Source organism: Carassius gibelio, chromosome B6 (genome assembly GCF_023724105.1).
Source record: "Carassius gibelio isolate Cgi1373 ecotype wild population from Czech Republic chromosome B6, carGib1.2-hapl.c, whole genome shotgun sequence".
In the NCBI taxonomy this organism is placed as follows: domain Eukaryota; kingdom Metazoa; phylum Chordata; class Actinopteri; order Cypriniformes; family Cyprinidae; genus Carassius; species Carassius gibelio.
The window spans coordinates 9402484-9424731 of NC_068401.1; the positions used below are offsets into that span (position 1 = coordinate 9402484).

Below are 22248 nucleotides of genomic sequence, written 5' to 3' on the forward strand. Positions count from 1 at the left end.
TTGATGTAAATATTCTTCTCTCTTGTTCTTTCATGCAGTATAAGGCCAGTAAAGAGGGCACAGTGATGGGTGTTGCGGTTTCAAAAGTTGCCATGTTAACACATTGCCAGGCTCTCAGTCAGGCCTGTAACTACTGTGAGGGTGAGTGATGCTGTTGCTATGGAAACATCATCCTTTTGTTGCAGCTGTACTAAACCTAAATAAAGAGCTATGCAGCTTTATAACCTGCTCGTTTGGAGATGTAACAAATTTTGTCTGCGTTCAGGGGAAACGCTGGTGAATGTTTTGGACTTTAAGAAGGACATGGGTTTGTGGCATGGAGTTCTCACGGTGAGTGACAAAAATGTCTCATCGATGCTGTTACTACAGATTGTTTCAGAATCAAGGTGTGTTGATCTGACTACTGCAGATGCAATAACTGAAACTGGTGAGATTATAATTGGATGAATTCCATAACCCTAACCTGAAGAAATACCTATTTAAATCCCCCCATGAAGGAACTGCTGGGGGTTTGTAAGTTTAATGAAAAGCTAATTATTAATTACGCCACTAAAATGTTAAATCATTTTAAAATAACATCAATTAAAATATGACACTTATTAAAAACTTAATATTTTGTTTGTCTGCATGTCATGTAGGCATTTTAGAAGAGAACATTCAAAAGATTCTTAATTCTAATATTTCTATTGTGTAAAAATGTTATGTAATCAAGTAATCAATAAAAAATTTACTGTAGTCTGATTGCAAATATTTTAAAATGTAATTTAATCTAATTATAAGTAGTTAATTTTTGTAATCTAATTAAGTGAATGTGGTCCCTTACTACCCAGCTCTTTATATATATATATATATATATATATATATATATATATATAGAGAGAGAGAGAGAGAGAGAGAGAGAGAGAGAGAGAGAGAGAGAGATTTTGGTAATGATAATCAGGTTATTGAAAATTAGGCTTTGTCTATTGCTATTGTCTTGAAAGTAATGTCACAATGCAAAAATAAAATATGATTCTAAAATAGGCTGATTTATTTTTCTTTTTTGATTTAGAGTGGAATTTGAGAATTTTTGAGGCGTTCGACCAGTAATATCTGTGTGTATTTCAGAGTGTGATGAACCGAATCCACACCATCAGTGTTCCATATGCAGTAATGAAAGCATGTCCACTTTCCTGGGTTCAGCGAGTTCACATACACAAAGGTACAACAAACAAAAAACCAAATGTATGTCTGTCATCTACACACATTTGTTTTCATCTATTTCTATAGCACGGGTTGCCCTGGTGAAGTGTCGTGACCTGCATTGGGCGATGATGGCTCACAGAGATCAAAGAGAAACCAGTCTGGCCTCGTTGCGCATGTTAATTGTTGCTGACGGAGCCAATCCTTGTGAGTTACACTACCAGACCTCCTGCAGAGACTCCATGGGAGATGATGTCCATTTAATATTCGTATTCAAGGATTTGACTGTTGTCATCTCTGTGTAACTCCATCTCTTTCTGATTTAGGGTCGGTTTCATCTTGTGATGCCTTTTTAAACGTATTCCAGGCTCATGGTTTGAAGCCAGAGGTCATTTGCCCGTGTGCTACATCACCTGAGGCCATGACAGTTGCCATACGGAGGTATTTCATTCTTTTGCCAAACTGCAGGGTTCCCTGTTTAAAACCACTAGCTTAATGTTTCCTGATTGTGAGATGTTTCTCCAGGCCTGGGGTCCCTGGAGCTCCTCTTCCAGCAAGAGCCATTCTGTCCATGACTGGGCTGAGCCATGGGGTCATTAGGGTCAACACTGAAGACAAAAACTCTGCTCTCACCGTCCAGGATGTGGGACACGTCATGCCTGGAGGTGTGTGTGCTTCTAATGCTAATTTTATATACTATCAATCAAACCGATAAAAAGTTTGGAATAATTACGATTTTTTAAATGTTTTTGAAAGACATTTCTTTTGCTCATCAAGGATTTGGATAAAAATGCAGGGGTAAATGATAAAAAAACAGCCATGTTGTAAAATATAATTTTTTCAAGTCAATAGACCTGTTTTTTTTATTTTATATATATATTAACATATATAAAAATGTAATTTATAGCTGTCATGGCAAAGCAGAATTTTCAGCAGCTATTACTCCAGTTTTTGATCCTTGACATGATCCTTCAGAAATCATAATAATGAGAATCCTTATTAATATTTCACCATTATTTAATAATTGTTGTTAATAATAATTATTATAATTAAACAATAAAACAACATGTTAGAATCATTTTTGAAGGATCAAAATGTTTTTAATTATAATAATATTTTACAGTATTACTATTTTTACTGTGTTTTCGATTAAATAAATGCAGAGATTTCTTTCAAAAAAAATGTTTTTTTAATTATTGAAAACTTGGAAGTGTTATTGAATCTTATGTGTGTGATTTGCATTGTCCACACATACAAAATATATTCATTATATTACTGTAGATTTATAGAGCTATGAAATTCTCACTCACATTTCCAATAAAGAAAAATCCAGTTCACAATACCATGTTATAAAAGTTTAAATATGGTTGTCAAGCACACGTGAAGATAGCATGTGTGTTTATGTGTGTTTTAGCATTGATGTGCATTGTGAAGCCAGACGGGCCGCCCATGCTGTGCAAGACGGATGAGATTGGAGAGATCGTTGTGAACTCTCGTGCTGGTGGGAACATGTACTACGGACTGCATGGAGTCACTAAAAACACCTTTGAGGTATGACAATCAATTTAACACTCACATACACACAGACGATGTTGTAACTTTGTACAGAATTACACACCATAAATATATTTCTAATGGAATAATGCTGCCGTTTTGATGTGTATGTGAATGTTGTGTTTGTTTGAAATCTCGCAGGTGATCCCAGTCAATGCTAGTGGCACTCCTATTGGTGAAATCCCATTTGTGCGGTCAGGATTACTGGGGTTTGTTGGACCGGTAAGAGTATGAAAAAGGAAAACGAGAGAGAAACAGTGCATTTTTTTATGTGAATAAAATCAGTTTTCCCCCATTCTCTTCCTTCTACAGGGTAGTTTGATATTTGTGGTGGGTAAGAATGAGGGATTGCTAATGGTTAGTGGTCGTCGTCACAATGCTGATGATCTAGTAGCGACGGCACTAGCGGTGGAACCAGTCAAAACCGTGTACAGAGGAAGGTGAGGGTTCCCACTTGAATATGGAGAGAACAATGTAGTATTAAAATTTATTTTATTGAAAGAATAAAGTAATGTGTGTGTGTGTGTGTGTGTGTGTTTTGTAGGATTGCAGTGTTCTCAGTGACTGTGTTCTATGATGAGAGGATAGTGATCGTAGCAGAGCAGAGGCCTGATGCCAGTGAAGAAGACAGCTTCCAGTGGATGAGTCGGGTTCTACAGGTGCAGACTAAGTTATAGCAGTAATTTTAAATTGAAAGTTTTATACTAAATCTGATCAGATGTCGGTGTCAATAGTTTGATGGGCAAATCGTGACAGCACGGTGACTACAGTTATAACGATTTCGAATCCATCTCTCTCTCCCACTTCACTTCCTGTCAAGTCTTAGCTGTCCTATCATAGTAGTCAAAATTAAAGAAATAAATCTGATCGGATGTACCATGTTAATGCCATGCTACGAAAGGGAGTATATGTACAAACATCTGTGACTGTACTGCCATTATGTGCTATCTTTTGTGTAAAAATGGTTTGTGATTATTTACTGAATTTACTGAAAATACTGAGTATTTAATTAATATTTAATGCATAAATATTATTTAAAGGTATTTGTCATGGATTTGTCAAAATCCATGTTGTTATAGTTAACTAAATCTAAAATGATTACAAATCATTTTCATTAACTGAAATAAAGCTGAAATAAAATAAAATAAAATAAATACATTAAAAATGTTTTCTTGGCAACTAACTGAAAAATAATTTTACGTTGAAGTACTAAAATCTATAAAACTAAAACTGAAATTAAAATCAATTTAAAGCTAAATTGAACAAACTAATAAAAATGACAAAAGCACATATCAAAGTTATTTAAAGGGATAGTTGTAATTCTGCCATTAATTACTCAGCCTCATGTCATTCCAAACCTTAAATTACAGCTGAACCACTGATGTCACATGGACTGTTTTATCGATGTCTTTACTCTGTTTCTGGGCCTGGGAACATTTCAGTTGTGTTGCTGTCTATGGACGGTCAGAGAGCTCCCGGATTTCATCAAAAATATATTAATTTGTGTTCCGAAGATGAACAAAGGTCTTACGAGTTTGGAACGACATGAGACTGAGTAATTAATGACTGAATTAAATTTTTTGCATGAACTATCTCTTTAAACCTAGACTAAACTGAAAATATAAAAAATAAAATATAGTAATTATTATAATAATATATATAAAAAGACTAAAATCACACTGTTCTTAATTAGCTTTATCTAGTTATGCCAATCAGGTTAATGCATTTACATTGAATATAGTTGCATTTTAAGGAAGCAGTTTACCATTGTTAAAGTAAAATCACAACAGTGTCTTATTACTGCTTGTATAAATGTTAATTTATTGTTTAATGTAACACACATACATTTGAGAATGTTTTATATATGATGCATTTATATGTTTGTTGGTGATTTTTGTGTGTTGTTTCACAACTGTAGGCAATTGACAGTATTCATCAGGTGGGACTGTATTGTCTTGCACTGGTTCCTGCCAACACCCTGCCCAAAACTCCTCTAGGGGGCATTCACATCTCAGACACCAAGCAACTCTTCCTGGAGGGAGCACTGCACCCCTGCAACATCCTCATGTGCCCCCACACCTGCGTCACCAACATGCCCAAACCACGTCAAAAACAACCAGGTGTGTATGCAGGGGTTGAAAAGAGATCTTAGAGGTGAAAATCTGATGCATGTGATGTTTTCTCAAAGTGTTCTGTCCTGTTATTATGTCTTTCATAGTCGGTGTTGGACCTGCCTCCATTATGGTGGGTAATTTGGTTGCTGGGAAAAGAATTGCACAGGCTGCAGGCAGGGATCTGGGACTCATAGAGGACCAAGACCTGGTCAGGAAGGTAAACTGAGATTTATTTGTGTATCGTGTCCATACAACCAGAAGTAAATAATGCAACCCGTATAATTTGAAGCAGTTTATTTGAAATGCATTGTGTGGTATTTTAATGCTTTCGTATGGATGCAGCTGTGCATGTGGCCTACAATGATGGTAAGCATTGTGATCATTATGGCTCAATCACATGCATGACACAATTTTTGGCATGATATGATTATTTCGTGTTTTATTGATGTTATATGTTATTGATGATGAACTGTCTATCTTGTCTTTGTTAGCATCAATTCCTTACAGAGGCTTTACAGTGGAGAGCTCAAACTGATCCTGACCATACGCTTTTTGTACTTTTGAATGCAAAGGTAAAAAAAAATCTCATACACTCAAAAAACATACAGGGAAGGACTACACTTGATGTAATCCTTACTTAGAATGTCTGATTTGCTGTTCAATAATGTGCTCTCTCTCTGTCTAGGGAGTGGCAGTATGTACAGCTACATGTGTTCAGCTTCATAAAAGATCAGAGAAGATTGCAGCTGCTCTCATGGAGAGAAGTGGTATTAACATCGGAGAGAATGTGGTGCTTTTGTATCCACCTGGTAAATTACACATACTTTGTTCTTTTATAGCAAATTAAAAAATATATACTGTATTGGAGTAAACCACAAAGACATGGTTAATTGAAGAAAAGTGCTCTATTTTGTTTCACAAGTGGAGAGGATTGTTTCACAAGTGGAGAGGATATTTTCATAAAGGTGCCTTAAAGGGGTCAAGAATGCCTTTGTTTTTCTTGTTGTACTGTTCTCTGAGATCCACTTATAATGTTTTTTTAAGATTTTTACATCAAAAACATCATAATTTAGAAATTAAGAAATGCTATTTTCTGTCTGGTTTTAAACCCCCTCATCAGAATGCTCTGTTTAAATAGGCATGATGGATTGTAGGCTTGGAAGTAAACATCTTATGCTGTGATTGGCTTAAAATATGAATTAATAATATAATTGTTTATGAAGAAATAATAATTATAAAAAAATACTGTTAATTCTAAAGGAGAAAATAGAGAAAACTATCTTTTTTTTTACACAATTAAAATGTTGCCTTGCATTTGTTTTATTTGTGTGTGCAGGTATAGATCTGATCGCAGCATTTTATGGCTGTTTGTATGCTGGCTGTATTCCTGTCACCGTGAGGCCTCCACACCCACAGAACCTCTCTGCCACTCTGCCCACTGTCCGCATGATCATTGATGTAAGTCTGTGTGTTTGCATATTTTGAACACCTTGAACTGGTTGTGTTTTCTTTGAACTGCTCGGTAGGTCTTCAGCCGCCAAACTCTTAACATTGTTCACCTTTTCTTGCATCTCTCCTGGTTTCCTCAGGTCAGCAAGGCTGCTTGCATTCTCACTACTCAGGTTTTAACGAAGATTCTCAGATCAAAAGAAGCAGCAGCTACAGTCAACATAAAAACATGGCCCATCATAATAGACACAGGTAACACACACCAGTCCATTTTCAATACAGCTGCTGTGCAGATCATACTTTACTTGTATAATAATTATTTCAAGTCATGTGACATGATATTATATGATATGATACAATATATTATATGAGAATTTAACATATACTCTCTATCAGGATTTGCTCTTTCATTGAAACAACTTTTGGGTTTTGTGTAATAATAGACTCATCACCAAAACACAGTCAATTTAAGCACTTACAAGTCATGTTACATAAAATAACAACATAAACTTCCCACCCAGTAACATGCATAGCAAGCTTAGAAACTTAGAACTTAGAAATTAAACATAAGGCTTAAACTTAGAAACTAACATGTTGATGATTTTCCCCAGATGACTTGCCTCGCAAACGACCTCCCACAATCTACAAACCGCCCAATGCTGAGATGATCGCCTATCTGGATTTCAGTGTCTCAACCACAGGCATGCTGACAGGAGTGAAGGTGAGAGACCTTCATAAGAATATATGTTTCATAGTTAACTTTTGCAGGGTCATTGAATAACTGACCAATCGGAGATGTTTCAAATGAATGGGATGTTGTTAATACACAGTGGTGTCCGGAAACCTAAAACCACTATTGAAAATGTTTCTGTTTTGCGATTTTCTCATTTAAAATCTCAAAAAAACATTTTAGTTGAAATCATATTTAATGATTTTCAGTGTTCAATCTTAGATGTTTTGGACCCCACTGTAGCAAATATCTCCCTCTTAGTTGTTCTGTACATTTGAGACTCCCCTCTCTGATTGGCTGTCTATCAGATCTCTCATGCGGCGGTGAGCGCTCTCTGTCGCTCTATAAAGCTGCAGTGTGAGCTGTACTCCTCTCGCCAGATCACCATCTGCCTCGACCCCTACTGTGGACTTGGTTTTGTGCTCTGGTGCCTTGCGAGGTAACAGATGGATATACACAAACAGTCACATACAACTGACTCATACTAACATAAAAATGACTCAGGGCTTTGTGTCATCTCATGCAATGGCTTCGGAATGGATATGAATATGTTTTGAAGGTATTATGAACCTGAAATGTGCCTGTGTTTTACAGTGTATATTCAGGTCATCAGTCCATTTTGATCCCTCCTTTGGAGCTGGAGAGCTCGCTGACCCTGTGGCTAGGCACACTCAGTCAGTACCGCATCAGAGACACCTTCTGCTCCTATTCAGTCATGGAGCTCTGCACCAAGGGCCTAGGTGGACAGACAGACATGCTGAAGGTATGCTCACATGAATATTTACACAACATTAAAGACATAGTTCACCCAAAAATTCTACCATCAGTTGCTTACTCTTTTGTCGTTCCAATCCTGTATGGCTTTCCTTCATAGATCCATCGATTCAAAATATCCATTCCAATCCAATCATGGATTCAAAAGATTCTTATTTTTACCACATGCTCTTCTAATGTTCTTCGTGTCCATCTGACTTCAGGCGCGTGGTGTGAACCTGTCATGTGTGAGGAGCTGTGTGGTGGTTGCTGAGGAGCGTCCACGCTTGGCTCTCACACATTCCTTCTCCAAGCTGTTCAAAGATCTTGGACTCTCCATGCGGGCTGTCAGCACTGCTTTTGGGTCGAGAGTTAACCTGGCCATATGCCTACAGGTACATTATCTGAAAATTGATTTTCCTTTGCACCTGCTGTAGGCAACAATATATACTCTTCTTACTGATCCATCATATCTATGTTTCCAATAAATGCCCCTGTTAAAAAAAAAAACCAGCATATGCTGGTTAGGTTTAGAGCATGGCTGATGGTTTGTGCTGGTATAAGCTGGTCCTTTGCTGGTTTAAGCTGGGTGTTAGCTAGTGATGTGCTGGTCCTAAACTGGTCCTAACCAACTTGCTCCTGTTTAGGATCAGCTTAAACCAGCTCATGACCAACTAAGGACCAGCTCAAACCGGTAGCCATGCTTTAAAACATACCTAACCACCATATGCTAATTTTTCAACAGGGGCTTGGTGGGAGGTTATGGATATATGATGTTAATATTTGATGTGCAGGTGATCTGTATGTTTGGTGGGTTTGTATTTTTCACAGGGTACCACAGGACCAGACCCCTCCACTGTTTATGTGGACTTGAAGTCCCTCCGACATGACCGGTAAGATAAGGACAAACACATATAAACACACACAAAACAAATAGTGTTAAATACTAAAAGTTAAACTTGAAATGTCACTTTCTGGCCGAACTGAGTTGTGTTTGGTGCCATTAAAAGAGCAGAAATCACAGTTTTTCAAGGTTTCAAATGCAAAATTCTATTAAGTATGAGACCGGGTTTTTTCAAATATGAAAATAGCTCCAGAGCTGCTCGTTCCTCCTGGATCTTAGTGATTATGTCATGTAATAAACATTCTTTCTCCTTGTACAACACCGATGATGGTGTTTCTGTGTTACAGGGTGAGGTTAGTAGAGCGAGGAGCACCACAGTCACTTCCTCTTGTGGAGTCTGGAACAGTAAGGACATTTCCACTGTTGTATCGAGCATAAATGAAATTGAAAATAGTGTTAATGCCTTTTCTGCCTCTTATAGATACTTCCTGGTGTGAGGGTGATCATAGTCAATCCAGAAACTAGAGGACCACTAGGGGACTCTCATCTGGGAGAGGTGTGTTTAAAATGAGAATAATAATTGGGTGTTTTTTTTAGAAAATGAACAACCCTATAACACACTTCCAATCATTCTAATATTATTTTATTTGTATTCTAACAATACCAAGAGAGTCATTGTACAGTGATTCCTTTGTCTTGCTATGGCTGATTTTTAAAAAGAAATAAAAAAAAAATAGTAATTTGGCTAATACTCTGAGAATTACAGTTTAATTGGAAATAATACCTGGATTTTTTCTTTATCCAGTGATAAAATTCTTTCTTTCCTAGATTTGGGTAAACAGTCCCCACAATGCAACAGGATACTACACTATATATGGAGAGGAAAATCTGCAGGCTGACCACTTCAACACTAAGCTTAGTTTCGGAGATCCTCAAACACTCTGGGCCAGAACTGGATACCTGGGCTTTGTCAAGAGAACTGAACTCACAGACTCCAGTGGAGGTGAGAGAGAGAAATAAAGATGGATGAATTAAAGTGCTCGTGACAGATTGATGAGGGAGATATGGTGTATGTGGAATGCTAAAGTCTGAGACCACTTTGAAGATCAGTTTTTTTTATTCTCACCAAAAAAGTTCTAGAATTGTAAAAAAAATGTCATAAAAATGAATGAATATATTCCTAGATTCTGAACTCTGTTTATAGGTCACTAATAGAAAAACATGCATTCTTGTAAAACTGTTCTTGCTTGTTAGATCGTCATGATGCCCTGTTTGTGGTGGGCTCGCTGGATGAGACTTTAGAATTGAGAGGTTTGCGATATCATCCAATTGACATCGAGACCAGCGTATCACGTGCCCATCGCAGCATTGGTGAAAGGTAGAGTCCCAGCCTCACACTCTTTGCATAACTTTCATTGTGAAGTCATGCTGTCCATTACCTCTTATTTGTTTTCCGCCTCCGCAGTGCCGTGTTCACCTGGACAAATCTGCTGGTGGTGGTGGCTGAACTCTGCGGATCCGAGCAGGATGCTTTAGACCTGGTTCCTCTGGTAACCAATGTTGTTTTAGAGGAGCACCATCTGATTGTGGGCGTAGTGGTTATCGTTGACCCAGGGGTCATTCCCATAAACTCCAGAGGAGAAAAGCAGCGAATGCACTTGAGAGACTCCTTCCTGGCAGATCAGCTGGACCCCATATACGTAGCGTACAACATGTGATTTACAAAGGTTTACCAGAAAGGTGCTATGGAGCCTGGCCTCACAACTGGGATTGGGTTCTTATATAGACAGACTTGGCCCTGTTTTTTCAGGGATAAGGTGTTATTGAACAAAAATTACAAATGTGTGAGATAACTGTCTTGGAGAAGGGATATTATAATAGAATTTCCCTTTTGCTCACTTCCTTCTCCCCCAGAACACAATGCCACTTACTGTCTGTCCAGTTCTTGGTCATGATTTAAATCTACTTGAATTACATAGCTGTTTTTTTCTACTCAAATGCATTCCTATTCTAGTACTGTCTAGCTAGTAATTTTCTTTTAATTAAAATGATCTTAAAGCCTCAGTTTGTAAGTTTTCACCTGGGTTGTTCGATTCCAGAATCGTTGATTCTGTTTTCAAGTTTTTGGAATCAATGGAATCGATTCCAGGAGTCAATTCTCAGAATAAGTATAATGGGAATTCACTTTTAAAAGTGAATTCTTAAAAAGTGCAATATAAACAGTAATTTATATAATTATGATTACTAGAATGAATGATAGGAGGTCTTGATGGATGGATGAGCTACAAAAGACAGGAGTCAAGGAATTATGTAGATTTAGCAATACATATTCTGTATTTTAAAATAGTGTGGTTATAACTCTTTTGGGATGTGTATTCGTGTACTAATCAAGTTGATGAACAGACAAGGACATCATGCCTCTGAATCCCAACAGCAAAGAATGGAAGATTAGTTTCTTTTAGGATATATCATTAAATGATTCTGAATATATACACAGAATTGATCTGCAACCCAGCGTATTAATGGTACTGTGTGTTACAGGGCTTTAAATTTAAACATTTTAGCACAGCATTTGAGTAATAGGGGTATTGATACTCCACTGGTCATTTGTCATTCAACAGATGTTTTTTTCCAAAGCAGCTTTCAATATACTTATGACACAGGGCCAGTCCCTCCAGAATAACCTGGGGTTAAGTGCCTTTCTCAAGGGCAGTATTGATTATAGGACATTTCTTTAAGGCTCTGGTTCATAGAATGCCCTTACCCAGGCTAAACCCACAGGATCATCCACCACCGTTTTGGTTAACACACAAATGTGCTACAGTGACTGCAGCCTTCGGTTCATTTTGCTGTCTGTTCTGAAACCATTAAGCATTTAAAATCTTACCACTGGGGCTTTAACTAAATTTCAGATATGCAGCTATTATGGCTACAAATTTACATATTTTAATTTGTTTTAGTTCTACAGTACACAATCTATAGCTGTACTAGAAAAATTGCAATGCAATACCCAAAGGTTTATAATCTTTTTTTAGTTTACAATTTCTGAAGTTCTGAAAAACTTAATTCCCTCAACTCCATAAGTTCAGCATGAGGATAATCATCCCTATTATTTTTTTTTTTTTATCCTTTATGCACTTTATTAGATAAATGCAGATACATTCTGTAACATGGATTATTAATATCTGTCAACATGTGTAGTATTATATAAATACTTGCTTTATTGAGTAGCATATGACTTAAAAAAAGCGCAGGCAGATAAAAAAAAAACATTTTTGGGGGGCTTAATGCCCAGTCTAACCTCAGTTCCTACACTTACAAATCACACATTCCTTGAGTTTACTTTTCAACATAAAACAGTAAGACAAGAATATTCACCAACTGCAAACCTCATCATCACACACACTAAGCCCAAACCAAACACCAAATGAGTTACGTACAGCTCTCATCTAAAGGTGCTTATACACATCAGGACAAGCCATTAAAACCTCTGAATGGCAAAAAAGGAATTCAGGCATCTGTACAATAAAATAAAACAACTGTAAAATAACACGACTCTGTACAAGCAAGCCCCTTGTGAACACCTAATTGTACAAAGGCATCGGTTTTTACATGTTTGGCAAAGGATCTTTAAAGGACAGTTGCTGTCTCCTGTACTATAGACATTTTTACTAGGAATGACTAACTTCTTGTAAAATTATTGCTTGTGTACAGATGTGAAATTCTACTGTACTGTAAGTTAGTTGCTGTATTCTGTCAGATTTTTGGATTAATATTAACTACTGTCATTTACATCCCTTCGTAGCTGAGCGGGGGTCTAAAGTTAAAGACTTCTTGTAAATAGCTGGCTCTGTTTCTGTTTTTTCTTTTCTGGTTGATCAGAAATGTGATGGGTTGAAGTCTGTCTGTCATGCATTTCTGTTTAGAATTCAGATTCAGAACTCTTACAGTATGTACAAGTCTTTAAGATGTAAGCATGATAAAGTCAAGCACTGTGGGGGCTTGAAAGACTATTTTCAGAGTCCTTACACAACTGATCACTACAGTATGTTAGTCTGACCTCATTCTGGGGTTGTACTGTATATGTATGCTTATGGTCACTGCGTTGAAAGGTCATTTGCTTGCTGATGAGTTCCACAATACCTTTTCTTGTCATGAAATGTATTCTCTCATTCTCACTGTCGTTAATGGCATCAGAGCTGAGCTCAATTTTATGAAAGCACAAGCGAGTGAATGGGCTTTTTACATGGGGCATTCAGGGAATGTGCTTTCCAGGATGAAGAGGATATTCATTTATAAATATTCACTTTCATGTTTTACAATGATTTTGTTGTTTAAATAAAAATAATTTATTTGTCATTTAGTGTTAACAAGAGTTAACCAAGTCTTGGACAAGAAACAAAACAAAGAAGAAAATTAGACAAAAGTCGGTTCATTTAATTGATAATCTGTTATGCCAGCTGAGTGCTGGATCCCAAATAAATGTTTCACACACTATGCAACCAGATGCAGTTACAAAGGACACATCCGTCAAAGCAACGTGCTCACTTCACCACCAATAAAATACAGATTATTTTCTAGCTATAAAGTGGGAACATGCAACAGTAACTGGACGTTTGTTGTTTAGACAATGCATATAACTTTTTTGTGTTGATTAAAACTTTGTTCAATTCTCATAGCATTTTTAATTACAAGATTAAGAGATCACATTGCAATTATACAAATGTGATACGATCTATTTTAGTCATTCATGGATATAAATGAAAGTTCTGATTATGCAAGCAAGCATTTTCCTGTTCGTTCACATCTTTCTTTTTTGTACATTGGTTATTGTCACTGTTTTATACTCCAATGAAAACCACGAAAAAATAATAAAAGGCTTTTATTTTGCATCTCTGAAGTTTTTTATTTTATAACTCTATCTATCTATCTATCTATCTATCTATCTATACGGCTTTTTGGTGAAAGTGGCCTACACAATGCATTAATATCCCACCTTGTTGGAAAAAAGTTTGTTTCTCAGTAAAATATTAAAAAAATTATTTAATTTTCGATAACAGCACTGTGTTAAATTTATTTTGTTAAGGAATTAAAGTTTCAAACAGATTGAAAACGTTAATAGCTGCCATGTACAGGTTCTTTCAAACATGCAATATTAACATAAACTCACCCCCCCCCCAAAAAAAAATAATAAAAAAATTTAATAAATAAACATAATAGTTGGGGTTGTATAACAGGAAAAATATATTGTAAATAATTCCTTGGTGAAATTTAATAGGGTTTCATTTTTTTATTATAATAAAAAAATATATGTACATTTTGAAGTACAGTTAGTACATTTTTGTTTGTGAATATAGTATTTGAAAAGCAGAATATAGAAATTCATAAAATTGTTTTGTTTTCATTCATGTCCCTAAACCCCCCCTACGTTTCAGTGATATTGACCAATCACAAAACTTAATACAGATTTACGTAACACGTCTTGCTAGGGGGCGGGGCTTATTGCGGCCTTTAGAAAAAAAAAACTCAAGCCATCTAGATTTTTTCAATGGAAACCGCCCAGGTTTATTCTGTGTATTATTAAATAATTTACTTTACAAATTATATCTCGAATCCTGTCATCTCTACAGGCGTCGTTATTGTTCCCAGGAGCGGTTCAAAAGGATTGAAGGTAAGGTGTTGCTTTTGTTCTGTACTCTTCCTCCTCTGTCGCTGCAGTCATGGCGCCCGTCCGCTCGGTTGTAGCACTCGTTACGGGAAGGTGTTTTAATGGCTCCCCGTATCGCTGACGTCTGTTGACGCGGGCATTTGCGTGCCAGTGACTCGCTTGAAACTTTCTGCAGAGCACGGCATAAAGTCGCCCACAGGCTTCACAACACACCGCAGAGGTTTGACTTATTTGAAGATGTGCTTTTGATTAGGATCTCAAGGGGAATAAGACTTTAGGACGCTGAAACTGTTTAAATATTTGCAACATCGCTAAAAGTATCGTTTCTGGTGATTGAGTTTTGTTTAGTGCAAACAAGCACGCTTTTAAATACCCACCGAATCTGATGTATTTTTATAGATAATTCCTGAAATGAATACCTAGGCAGTTGCCTATTATTATTTAGTATGTTAACTTTAGCTGCTGTAGTTTATATATTTATTAAACGTGGACTTTTAACAGACATTATTATCGAAAATGTTTTGAATCAACAGGTTAGTATAGCTCGCAATGTTATTATGGCTTTATTAAAATAAAAATTATCCCGATATTGCTTGTTTTTTTTTTTCCGAGGACTGTGCTCATTTGATGGGCGTTATTTAGCATCCGGTTCTGCTTGAAGTGCCGTTAATAACAACACTGAGCAGCTCCATCTGATTTACTACTACAGGAGGAGTTGTGTCTTCCATGTTAAGCAGCCTTTTTGTTATTTATTTCCATCACATTGTAACTTTATTTTCCAATTATTGTACTAACATGATTTTACTGGAGTCAAATCATAATTGAGGTTCATAAATAATGTATAGAAAGCAAATCAGAAGGACAGTTAAAGTGTGTGTGGTGGAGCTGAAGGGACTGACTCAGGGTTGGGGTGAAATGGAAACTGTGACTAAATCAAGGCTTCTGACTGTTAGCCTGGGTTGACCACAGAACTATCTCAGCATGCACATGCATACACACACCGACCATCCTGTAAACACATAAAGACAGTCTGAATTCTTCAGCATTCTCATGTTTGCTGTCAGTCTGCAAAATTGAACATAGTTTTTCTGCCCTTGAAAAAAATTAAATAAAATATTAACTTTACCAACTTTTTGAATTATTTATTTAATGTATATATTTTAACACACTATATATAACTATATATATATATATATATATATATATATATATTAGGGAAGTCGTGGCCTAATGGTTAGAGGGTTGGACTCCCAATCGAAGGGTTGTGGGTTCTAGTCTCGGGCCGGACGGAATTGTGGGTGGGGGGAGTGCATGAACAGCTCTCTCTCCACCTTCAATACCACGACTTAGGTGCCCTTGAGCAAGGCATCGAATCCCCAACTGCTCCCTGGCCGCAGCATAAATGGCTGCCCACTGCTCCGGGTGTGTGTGTGTGTGTGTTCACTGCTCTGTGTGTGTGCATTTCGGATGGGTTAAATGCAGAGCACAAATTCTGAGTATGGGTCACCATACTTGGCTGAATGTCACTTCACTCACTATATATATATATATATATATATATATATATATATATATATATATATATATATATATATATATATATATATATATATATATATATATATATTTTTTTTTTTAATTCAAATAAATTTGTATTTTTATATATGAAATATTAAATGATCAGTTCACCCAAAAATGAAAACTGGCCTGTGTTTTACTCGCCCTCAAGCGATCATAGGTGTATATGACTTTGTTCTTTCAGACAAATCCAATCAGAGTATATTAAAAATCGTCCTGGCTTCTCTAAGCTCTGTTATTGTAGTGGACGGGGGTTTCTCTTCATAAAGCATCCACATCCTTAATAAAATGGTATAAAAGGGAATTTGTTTCCCTTTAACAATTGATTAAAAATATATTATTTATTACCAAACACTTTTTAATAGTTATTTGCAAGGTATTAAAATGCATGTTCATGATCAAATATGTAAGATATAACTACTTGGAAATGAATATATTAAGTATAAAAATGTACCTTTTTATTGATTAAAAAAAAAAATATATATAATTATAACCAGCTCTAAATATAACTGGTTATAAATTGCTTGTTTAAACTAATCTCTTTAAACAGTACATTCAAGTAATCACAGAACAATTAAAAAAGTGTGGATGCTCTGTAGATAAGCACAGGTCATGGAAAGCATCACATCTACATTAATAAATACTGCCCAAAATCTGTCTCATTGTTGATTTGCAGGGGCAATGGAGGAGGTCCAGCAGATTAACAGTAATGGCTCTGATCAAACTGTTGCCATCCCCACAACTATAACTGCCTCTCACTTATCACAGATAGCACAGGTATTGTTCATGTACACACATTTTCATGATGTATTTACATATACATGTTGTGTGACTGAGTATTTGTTTAAAAAAAAAAAGAGCACCAAAAGTGCTTGTTTCATGTTATGATTATCATGTACAAAGATGTCTCTGGGTGGGAATCCAGTGACAGTGGTTCAGCTGCCCAGCGGTCAGTTCCAGGTTCAAAGTGTGATTCAGTCAGCACAGTCATCAGTTATCCAGTCTCCACCAGCACAAGCACAGGTAATGTGCAGACATGCATACAGTGATCTTAAACTTCCTGATCTTTAAATCTTCTGAATGCTTTTACTTCAGGTTGAAATCAATTACATGTTTCCCCTCCAGTTAAAAAGTGTTTCCTATTAGGGCCAAGGATCTGACAGTGATGATTCTCAGGAATCAAGTGACAGCGGAGCATCTAACCAGAAATCAAGAGAGATCTTGGCTCGGCGCCCATCATACAGGTAAAAAAGCCCAGGGGTCAGGGGCAAATAATTTATGAGTCTGCTGGACCTCAACATTACATGGATTCTTTAATTACTTCTAAAGCTGGCATCCTACTAGCATTCATTTGCATAGTTTTTGAGACTCAGAGGGATTGCTCTTGCAGACCCCCTGACCACATGTAGCAAATTTGAATGAATCAGAGCCAGTCAGTGAGATGGACTCTCATGGCCTTGGCAGTGACCACAAGCAAACAGCTTTTCACACTGAAGAACTGGATCTGCTCCAAAATATTCCCTCAGTAAATCTCATTATTCATGGTGATTGTGTAATCAAGCAATTTCTCCCAAGCATGGTTCTCCTGCACTTTAATGACTATTAAAGTGAGAATGTGAAGAAAGAAGATATATTTTAAAGTCACCATTTAACCTCTTTTCTTCTAATGTGTTGTATATCTGAGTGAAATGGCTTGTCAAATTAGAAAAAAATATAGCATTTAACTAGATTTTTTTTTTTCTGGAATTGATTGAGATTGCAACATTTGCAAACAACAATATCCAGGTTTCCATCCAATCTATTTAGCGCTTCAAAAAATTTAGCTGATGTAAATGCCATTTATCGATACAATTTCTCGTGTTGACATAATCTTTTTCCATTTGACTTTACCGCAAATTATTATATATTGATAACTCAAATGTTTCAAAAATGAGCTTGGAAACACTTTAATAACATTAACTGAAATAAAAGTGTTGTCACATGACAGCATTGCTCACGCTAAAGCATCGTTTCCCTGTAGTTCAAAAGCGCATTAAATCATACTCGTATTGTTAAACGGATGAGTTACTTCTCAAATATACATATCTTAATTTAAAGGTGCTGTAGGGAACTTTTGTAAAAAAAAATATTGTTTACATATTTATTAAACCTGTCATTATGTCCTGACAGTAGAATATGAGACAGATAATCTGTGAAAAAAATCAAGCTCCTCTGGCTCCTCCCAGTGGTCCTATTGCCATTTGCTGTTACAGACCGCTCCCGGTAAGAAATCAACCAATCAGAGCTGCGGTCCGTAACTTTGTTTGTGTTCAAAATGTAGAAAAATGTATATAATAAGCGAGTACACCATGAATTCATTTTCCAAACCGTGTTTTTGGCTTGTCCTGAATCACTAGGGTGCACCTATAATAAGTGTTTATATTCGGACTATTTTAGTTTGCTTCGGGGGTACCGCGGCGGAGTAACCCAGTACCTTTGTGAGTCTTCATAGACATAAACAGAGAGAAGTAGTTCCGACTACGATGTTCTTCTGCAAGACGCAAGCAGTTCTGTTTATTAACCGCTAGAGCGTCAAAAATTCCCTAACGCAGCTTTAATGTTCTTTACTAAGTTCCAAGATAAAATTTATTCATTATTATCTGAAGATCTTGTTTTACGTGAATATTGGAACGATAAGTATAACATTTTAAATGTATTTGTTTAGGCTTGTTATATTTTTATTCTTGTTTTGTTCTGAGTATACTCTTCTTCTGTTAAATTTAAAGGATTTCTTTTGACACAAATGAAAATAAAATTGAATGTTTTTTCAGTATGTTTGGTTGACTGTATTTTATTATGACCATGAACATGCTGCGAACATGAACATTAACTGTGTGCAGGAGACACTGGCATGATCAGTTGATTTTTTTATTATTATTATTATTTTTCTTCCCTTATAAAAGTGGAAACAACTTAAAACAGCCTGCCTCCTTCATATGTGGTCATATTAGAGTAAAACATTATTCAAAATTATTCTAAATATTTATTTTACTTGTGTAGATTCACAATTAAACAAAACATGCTTTTGTAAAATAAAGAAAACAAACAGGATGCCGCTTTCTCAACCTTTTAATATATGCGTTGAGTGTGACATCACGTGAAAAGTATCAATAGCCTATCAATAGGCTGTATAATAAAGTTTTGTTTCAAATGGATGAAGAACAGGCCACTAGCTTATATAATTATGCAATATAGGTGAAAATATGTGTGGAAACAGCTCAAGGGCAATTAATTTTTTGCGCTACAAAACTTATGCAACCTTTTTTTTTTTTTTTTTGAGATGACGTCATCACTCACACCCATTTATCGGTAAAAAGCAAGTTGGATGGAAACTGGCTATAGATAGCGTATTTGCTAATATTATATATATTAATATTAATATAATAATATAAGCATATTTTCTTTTTTGATAACAAAACAGCGCAAAAACTGAATGGAAGTTAGGCCAATGATACATGTAAGTGACAGGCTGCTGGAGATTATTGACCAGCGTTAATGTTTTTGTTTAAGGTGCCCATGAAAAAAAATAATGCAATTTTCACTGATAAATCAGTAAATTCTTCTATAATTGTTATATTTTCATGGTGATTATATGCTTTCCCAATGATTATAGTGCTTTTAATGGATTTTTGTCCTTATTTTGGAAATCTTTGACAAATCGCTCCTTTTGCAGTCATCATTTACAGTTTTTAAATGCAGCATAAGTATTTTTTGTTTACATTTAACCACATCCGTTTTTTCCAAAATGTTTTGGACTTGTGTAGAAAACTAGATGAGCACTGAACGACATGACGTTTCACAGAACTGTCTCTCATACTGTGGAATGAGGCGGGCCAGAACCAGCATATTTCACCCATTGTTTAAAAAAATAAAATCTTTGTGTAGATTCTAGGTTTTTCTTCTGGATATTTTTGCTCTCCATTCCATGTGTCCTTAATTAAACACAAAAACAATGTTAGTGAGAGGAAAGTAAAAAGCAAAATTTGCCAAACTCCAGGCACATCTCTGGCACAAAACCAAGTTTAGGCACACACAAAAACATTCTGTTCCTTTTTGTGTTTCAGGAAGATTCTAAACGATCTATCAGCTGAGGAAGTGGCGACTCAGAATGAGGGAGAAGAGGAAAGCTCAACCTCCTCTGCCATAACAAGCGTCTCACTCCCGACCCCGATCTACCAGACAAGCACTGGCCAATACAGTAAGCCAAGCCAGCATGTTATTTGAATACATTGGGGTTTTGTGCTGTACGGAATGTATCATGTGGTAACTTCCTATGTATTCTGCAACAGAAATGAAGCAAATGGTTGCCTAAGCTGCAGTTTGTTGTTTATACAAACTTGATTTTCCTTTTATATTACAGCATGAACTAGAGCACAGTTGCATACTATTATACCAAAAACCATCCATCACAGTTTTGTTTGCACCTTCGCAGTTGCGATTTCATCCAATGGCTCTCTGCAGCTGGCGAGTGCTGGTTCAGAGGGTGTGCAAGGCCTGCAGACTCTCACCATGACCAACTCGAACCCGAACCAGCCAACTATCCTGCAGTACGCTCAGACCGCCGACGGACAACAGATTCTGCTGCCTAGTAACCAGGTGGTGCTCCAAGGTTGGCACACGAAGGCAAATTGGCCTTTTCATTTGGCAGTCAGCTGGGATTGTTGCTTTAGTAGATGTGGGACACACTCTGGCTGTGATACTGTGTTATAGGTGCAGGGGGAGAAATGCAAGCTTATCAGATCCGCTCTTCTTCCTCCTCGCTGCCTCAGACCGTCGTCATGACATCACCTGTTATCAGCTCTCAGGGCAAAAGCGATGACCCGCAAATGAAGCGAGAGATACGCCTGGCGAAGAACAGGTGGGTGTATTTGAGCGAAAGAGGCTTGGCCTGTTTAGCGAGATGAAGATGTTTGGTGATGTATAATAATAATCATGTGGTTGTTTTCATATGGGTCGTTTTATTGCATTATAAGCCTAACTGCATTTTTTGTGTAATTGCAAATCTCTGTGTTCAGGGAGGCAGCCAGAGAGTGCCGCAGAAAGAAAAAGGAGTATGTGAAATGTTTGGAGAACCGTGTGGCTGTCCTGGAGAATCAGAACAAGACTCTTATCGAGGAGCTCAAGACATTAAAAGACCTGTACTGTGTTAAAACTGGCTAATGGGACATCCATCCAATCACGCTAATGGGACTTTGCTGGCAGACCTGTCTGCCTACGTGCTTAAACAAACACAGACACAGGGACTTTTTTTTGGCATGGGGGATGCATTTAATCCTAATGTCAAATGTCAAGTTTTTATACAACTCATTTTTAACTAATAGCCTAAGAACGATTTACCAGAAACAACAGCAACTGTTATGCTTTTCAGGATAGATGGAAAGAGGGATACGCTTTTCCATTAACATATTTTTATTTGCAGTCAACAGATGTTTATATTTGTGTATGTTATCTTGTGCTAGCATTGGCACGTCTACACTGGGAGATCTCGCTTTATTTTTGACCCATTTGGTTTAAAGGGTATATTGAATGTTAATTTTATTTGAAGCGCTAGCTGACTTTTGATATATCCAGATAGATAGGTATTTTTACACCTTGTCTCGGATGCGCTTGTATGTATGAAAATTGTGATGCGATTGTGTTTTTCATGAAGTCATGCAGTTGTGTTCTTTGCATTCTTGCTGTTTTCCCCTTCTTAGGATTCCTGGTATTCTTATCCCCATTCCGTGTTTTATTTGAATGAGTTTTAGGGAGAGGTTTTCTACAGAGACTGAGCAGAATTTAAGGTGAGGACTTTCAGCTTTATTATTATAGGTAACATTTAACAGTGGTAAGCACATTTAAGCCTTATTCTGGATTGATAGACTAATATTATAGAAACCCATGTCCTTTGTAGTCAAGGTCATTGTAATAAGTCTGATTGGTCTTCAAGCCATATACACACTTGGGTTGGGACCGTTGTTGGTTTTAGCTGAGTAATAAACCCGAGGCTTGCCACTGTTTATAAGTCAAGCTGTTACAAGACAATCGAATCAGGGAGTATACGATTAAAAAAAAAAACCTGATGTCACTTGTTTTTCCTGAAGTGAATCTAAATAAATATTTTTCCAACCTTAGTTTTTCTCCCTTTCAGTTTCAGTGTTGTTTTGTCACTTGCCTGATTTGTGGCTCAGAGAACCTTGGAAAAACTCCACTCAGTATATTTGGGAAAACATAATAAAATAATTATAGCTTCTTTTTCTATTTTTTTATTTAAACATTAATTTCCAGGCTTTGGAAAAGTACAAAAACAATACAAAGTCTAATAAATTTCTGTAGTGGAAAAACTGTTTAACCACTT

General features: G+C 36.5%; 2 protein-coding genes across 5 annotated transcripts in view; both read left to right on the forward strand.

The window, feature by feature from the left end:
* Positions 1-13518, forward strand: part of dip2bb (disco-interacting protein 2 homolog Bb) — a 30646-nt gene extending 17128 nt beyond the window's left edge. For 2 of the 3 annotated variants that reach the window (XM_052558129.1, XM_052558130.1), the window contains 27 exons: positions 39-141; positions 266-330; positions 1108-1201; positions 1270-1389; positions 1509-1623; positions 1708-1847; positions 2597-2733; positions 2878-2958; positions 3049-3176; positions 3281-3395; positions 4655-4856; positions 4955-5067; positions 5193-5216; positions 5342-5422; positions 5536-5659; positions 6187-6308; positions 6440-6551; positions 6911-7020; positions 7338-7468; positions 7624-7792; positions 8007-8177; positions 8614-8675; positions 8974-9031; positions 9108-9182; positions 9455-9629; positions 9881-10004; positions 10092-13518. In XM_052558129.1, coding sequence (XP_052414089.1) covers positions 39-141; positions 266-330; positions 1108-1201; positions 1270-1389; positions 1509-1623; positions 1708-1847; positions 2597-2733; positions 2878-2958; positions 3049-3176; positions 3281-3395; positions 4655-4856; positions 4955-5067; positions 5193-5216; positions 5342-5422; positions 5536-5659; positions 6187-6308; positions 6440-6551; positions 6911-7020; positions 7338-7468; positions 7624-7792; positions 8007-8177; positions 8614-8675; positions 8974-9031; positions 9108-9182; positions 9455-9629; positions 9881-10004; positions 10092-10344 — 3204 coding nt within the window. In that variant the 3' untranslated portion in view covers positions 10345-13518. The remainder of the gene's footprint in view (positions 1-38; positions 142-265; positions 331-1107; positions 1202-1269; positions 1390-1508; positions 1624-1707; positions 1848-2596; positions 2734-2877; positions 2959-3048; positions 3177-3280; positions 3396-4654; positions 4857-4954; positions 5068-5192; positions 5217-5341; positions 5423-5535; positions 5660-6186; positions 6309-6439; positions 6552-6910; positions 7021-7337; positions 7469-7623; positions 7793-8006; positions 8178-8613; positions 8676-8973; positions 9032-9107; positions 9183-9454; positions 9630-9880; positions 10005-10091) is intronic. The other variant, XM_052558131.1, reaches the window with a different exon arrangement.
* Positions 13519-14116: 598 nt separating this feature from the next.
* On the forward strand, positions 14117-22024 carry atf1 (activating transcription factor 1). Of its 2 annotated transcripts, none has more exons than XM_052559607.1 (8): positions 14117-14297; positions 16549-16649; positions 16776-16895; positions 17019-17116; positions 19976-20109; positions 20344-20520; positions 20622-20769; positions 20927-22024. In XM_052559607.1, exons 2-8 carry the CDS (start codon positions 16554-16556, stop codon positions 21069-21071), a joined length of 918 nt encoding a protein of 305 aa, XP_052415567.1. In that variant the 5' UTR covers positions 14117-14297; positions 16549-16553; the 3' UTR covers positions 21072-22024. The 2 variants fall into 2 exon arrangements, with proteins under 2 accessions (XP_052415567.1, XP_052415568.1); XM_052559608.1 differs by lacking the exon at positions 14117-14297 and adding an exon at positions 14339-14514.
* The last annotated feature ends 224 nt before the right edge of the window (positions 22025-22248 follow it).

Excerpts from the sequence above, each read along its gene's own strand:
- atf1 (XM_052559607.1), top strand. The coding sequence starts at position 16,554 with ATGGAGGAGGTCCAGCAGATTAACAGTAATGGCTCTGATCAAACTGTT. Across the intron at positions 17,117-19,975 it reads GCTCGGCGCCCATCATACAG|GAAGATTCTAAACGATCTAT; the intron begins GTAAAAAAGCCC and ends TTTGTGTTTCAG. Across the intron at positions 20,770-20,926 it reads ATACGCCTGGCGAAGAACAG|GGAGGCAGCCAGAGAGTGCC; the intron begins GTGGGTGTATTT and ends CTCTGTGTTCAG.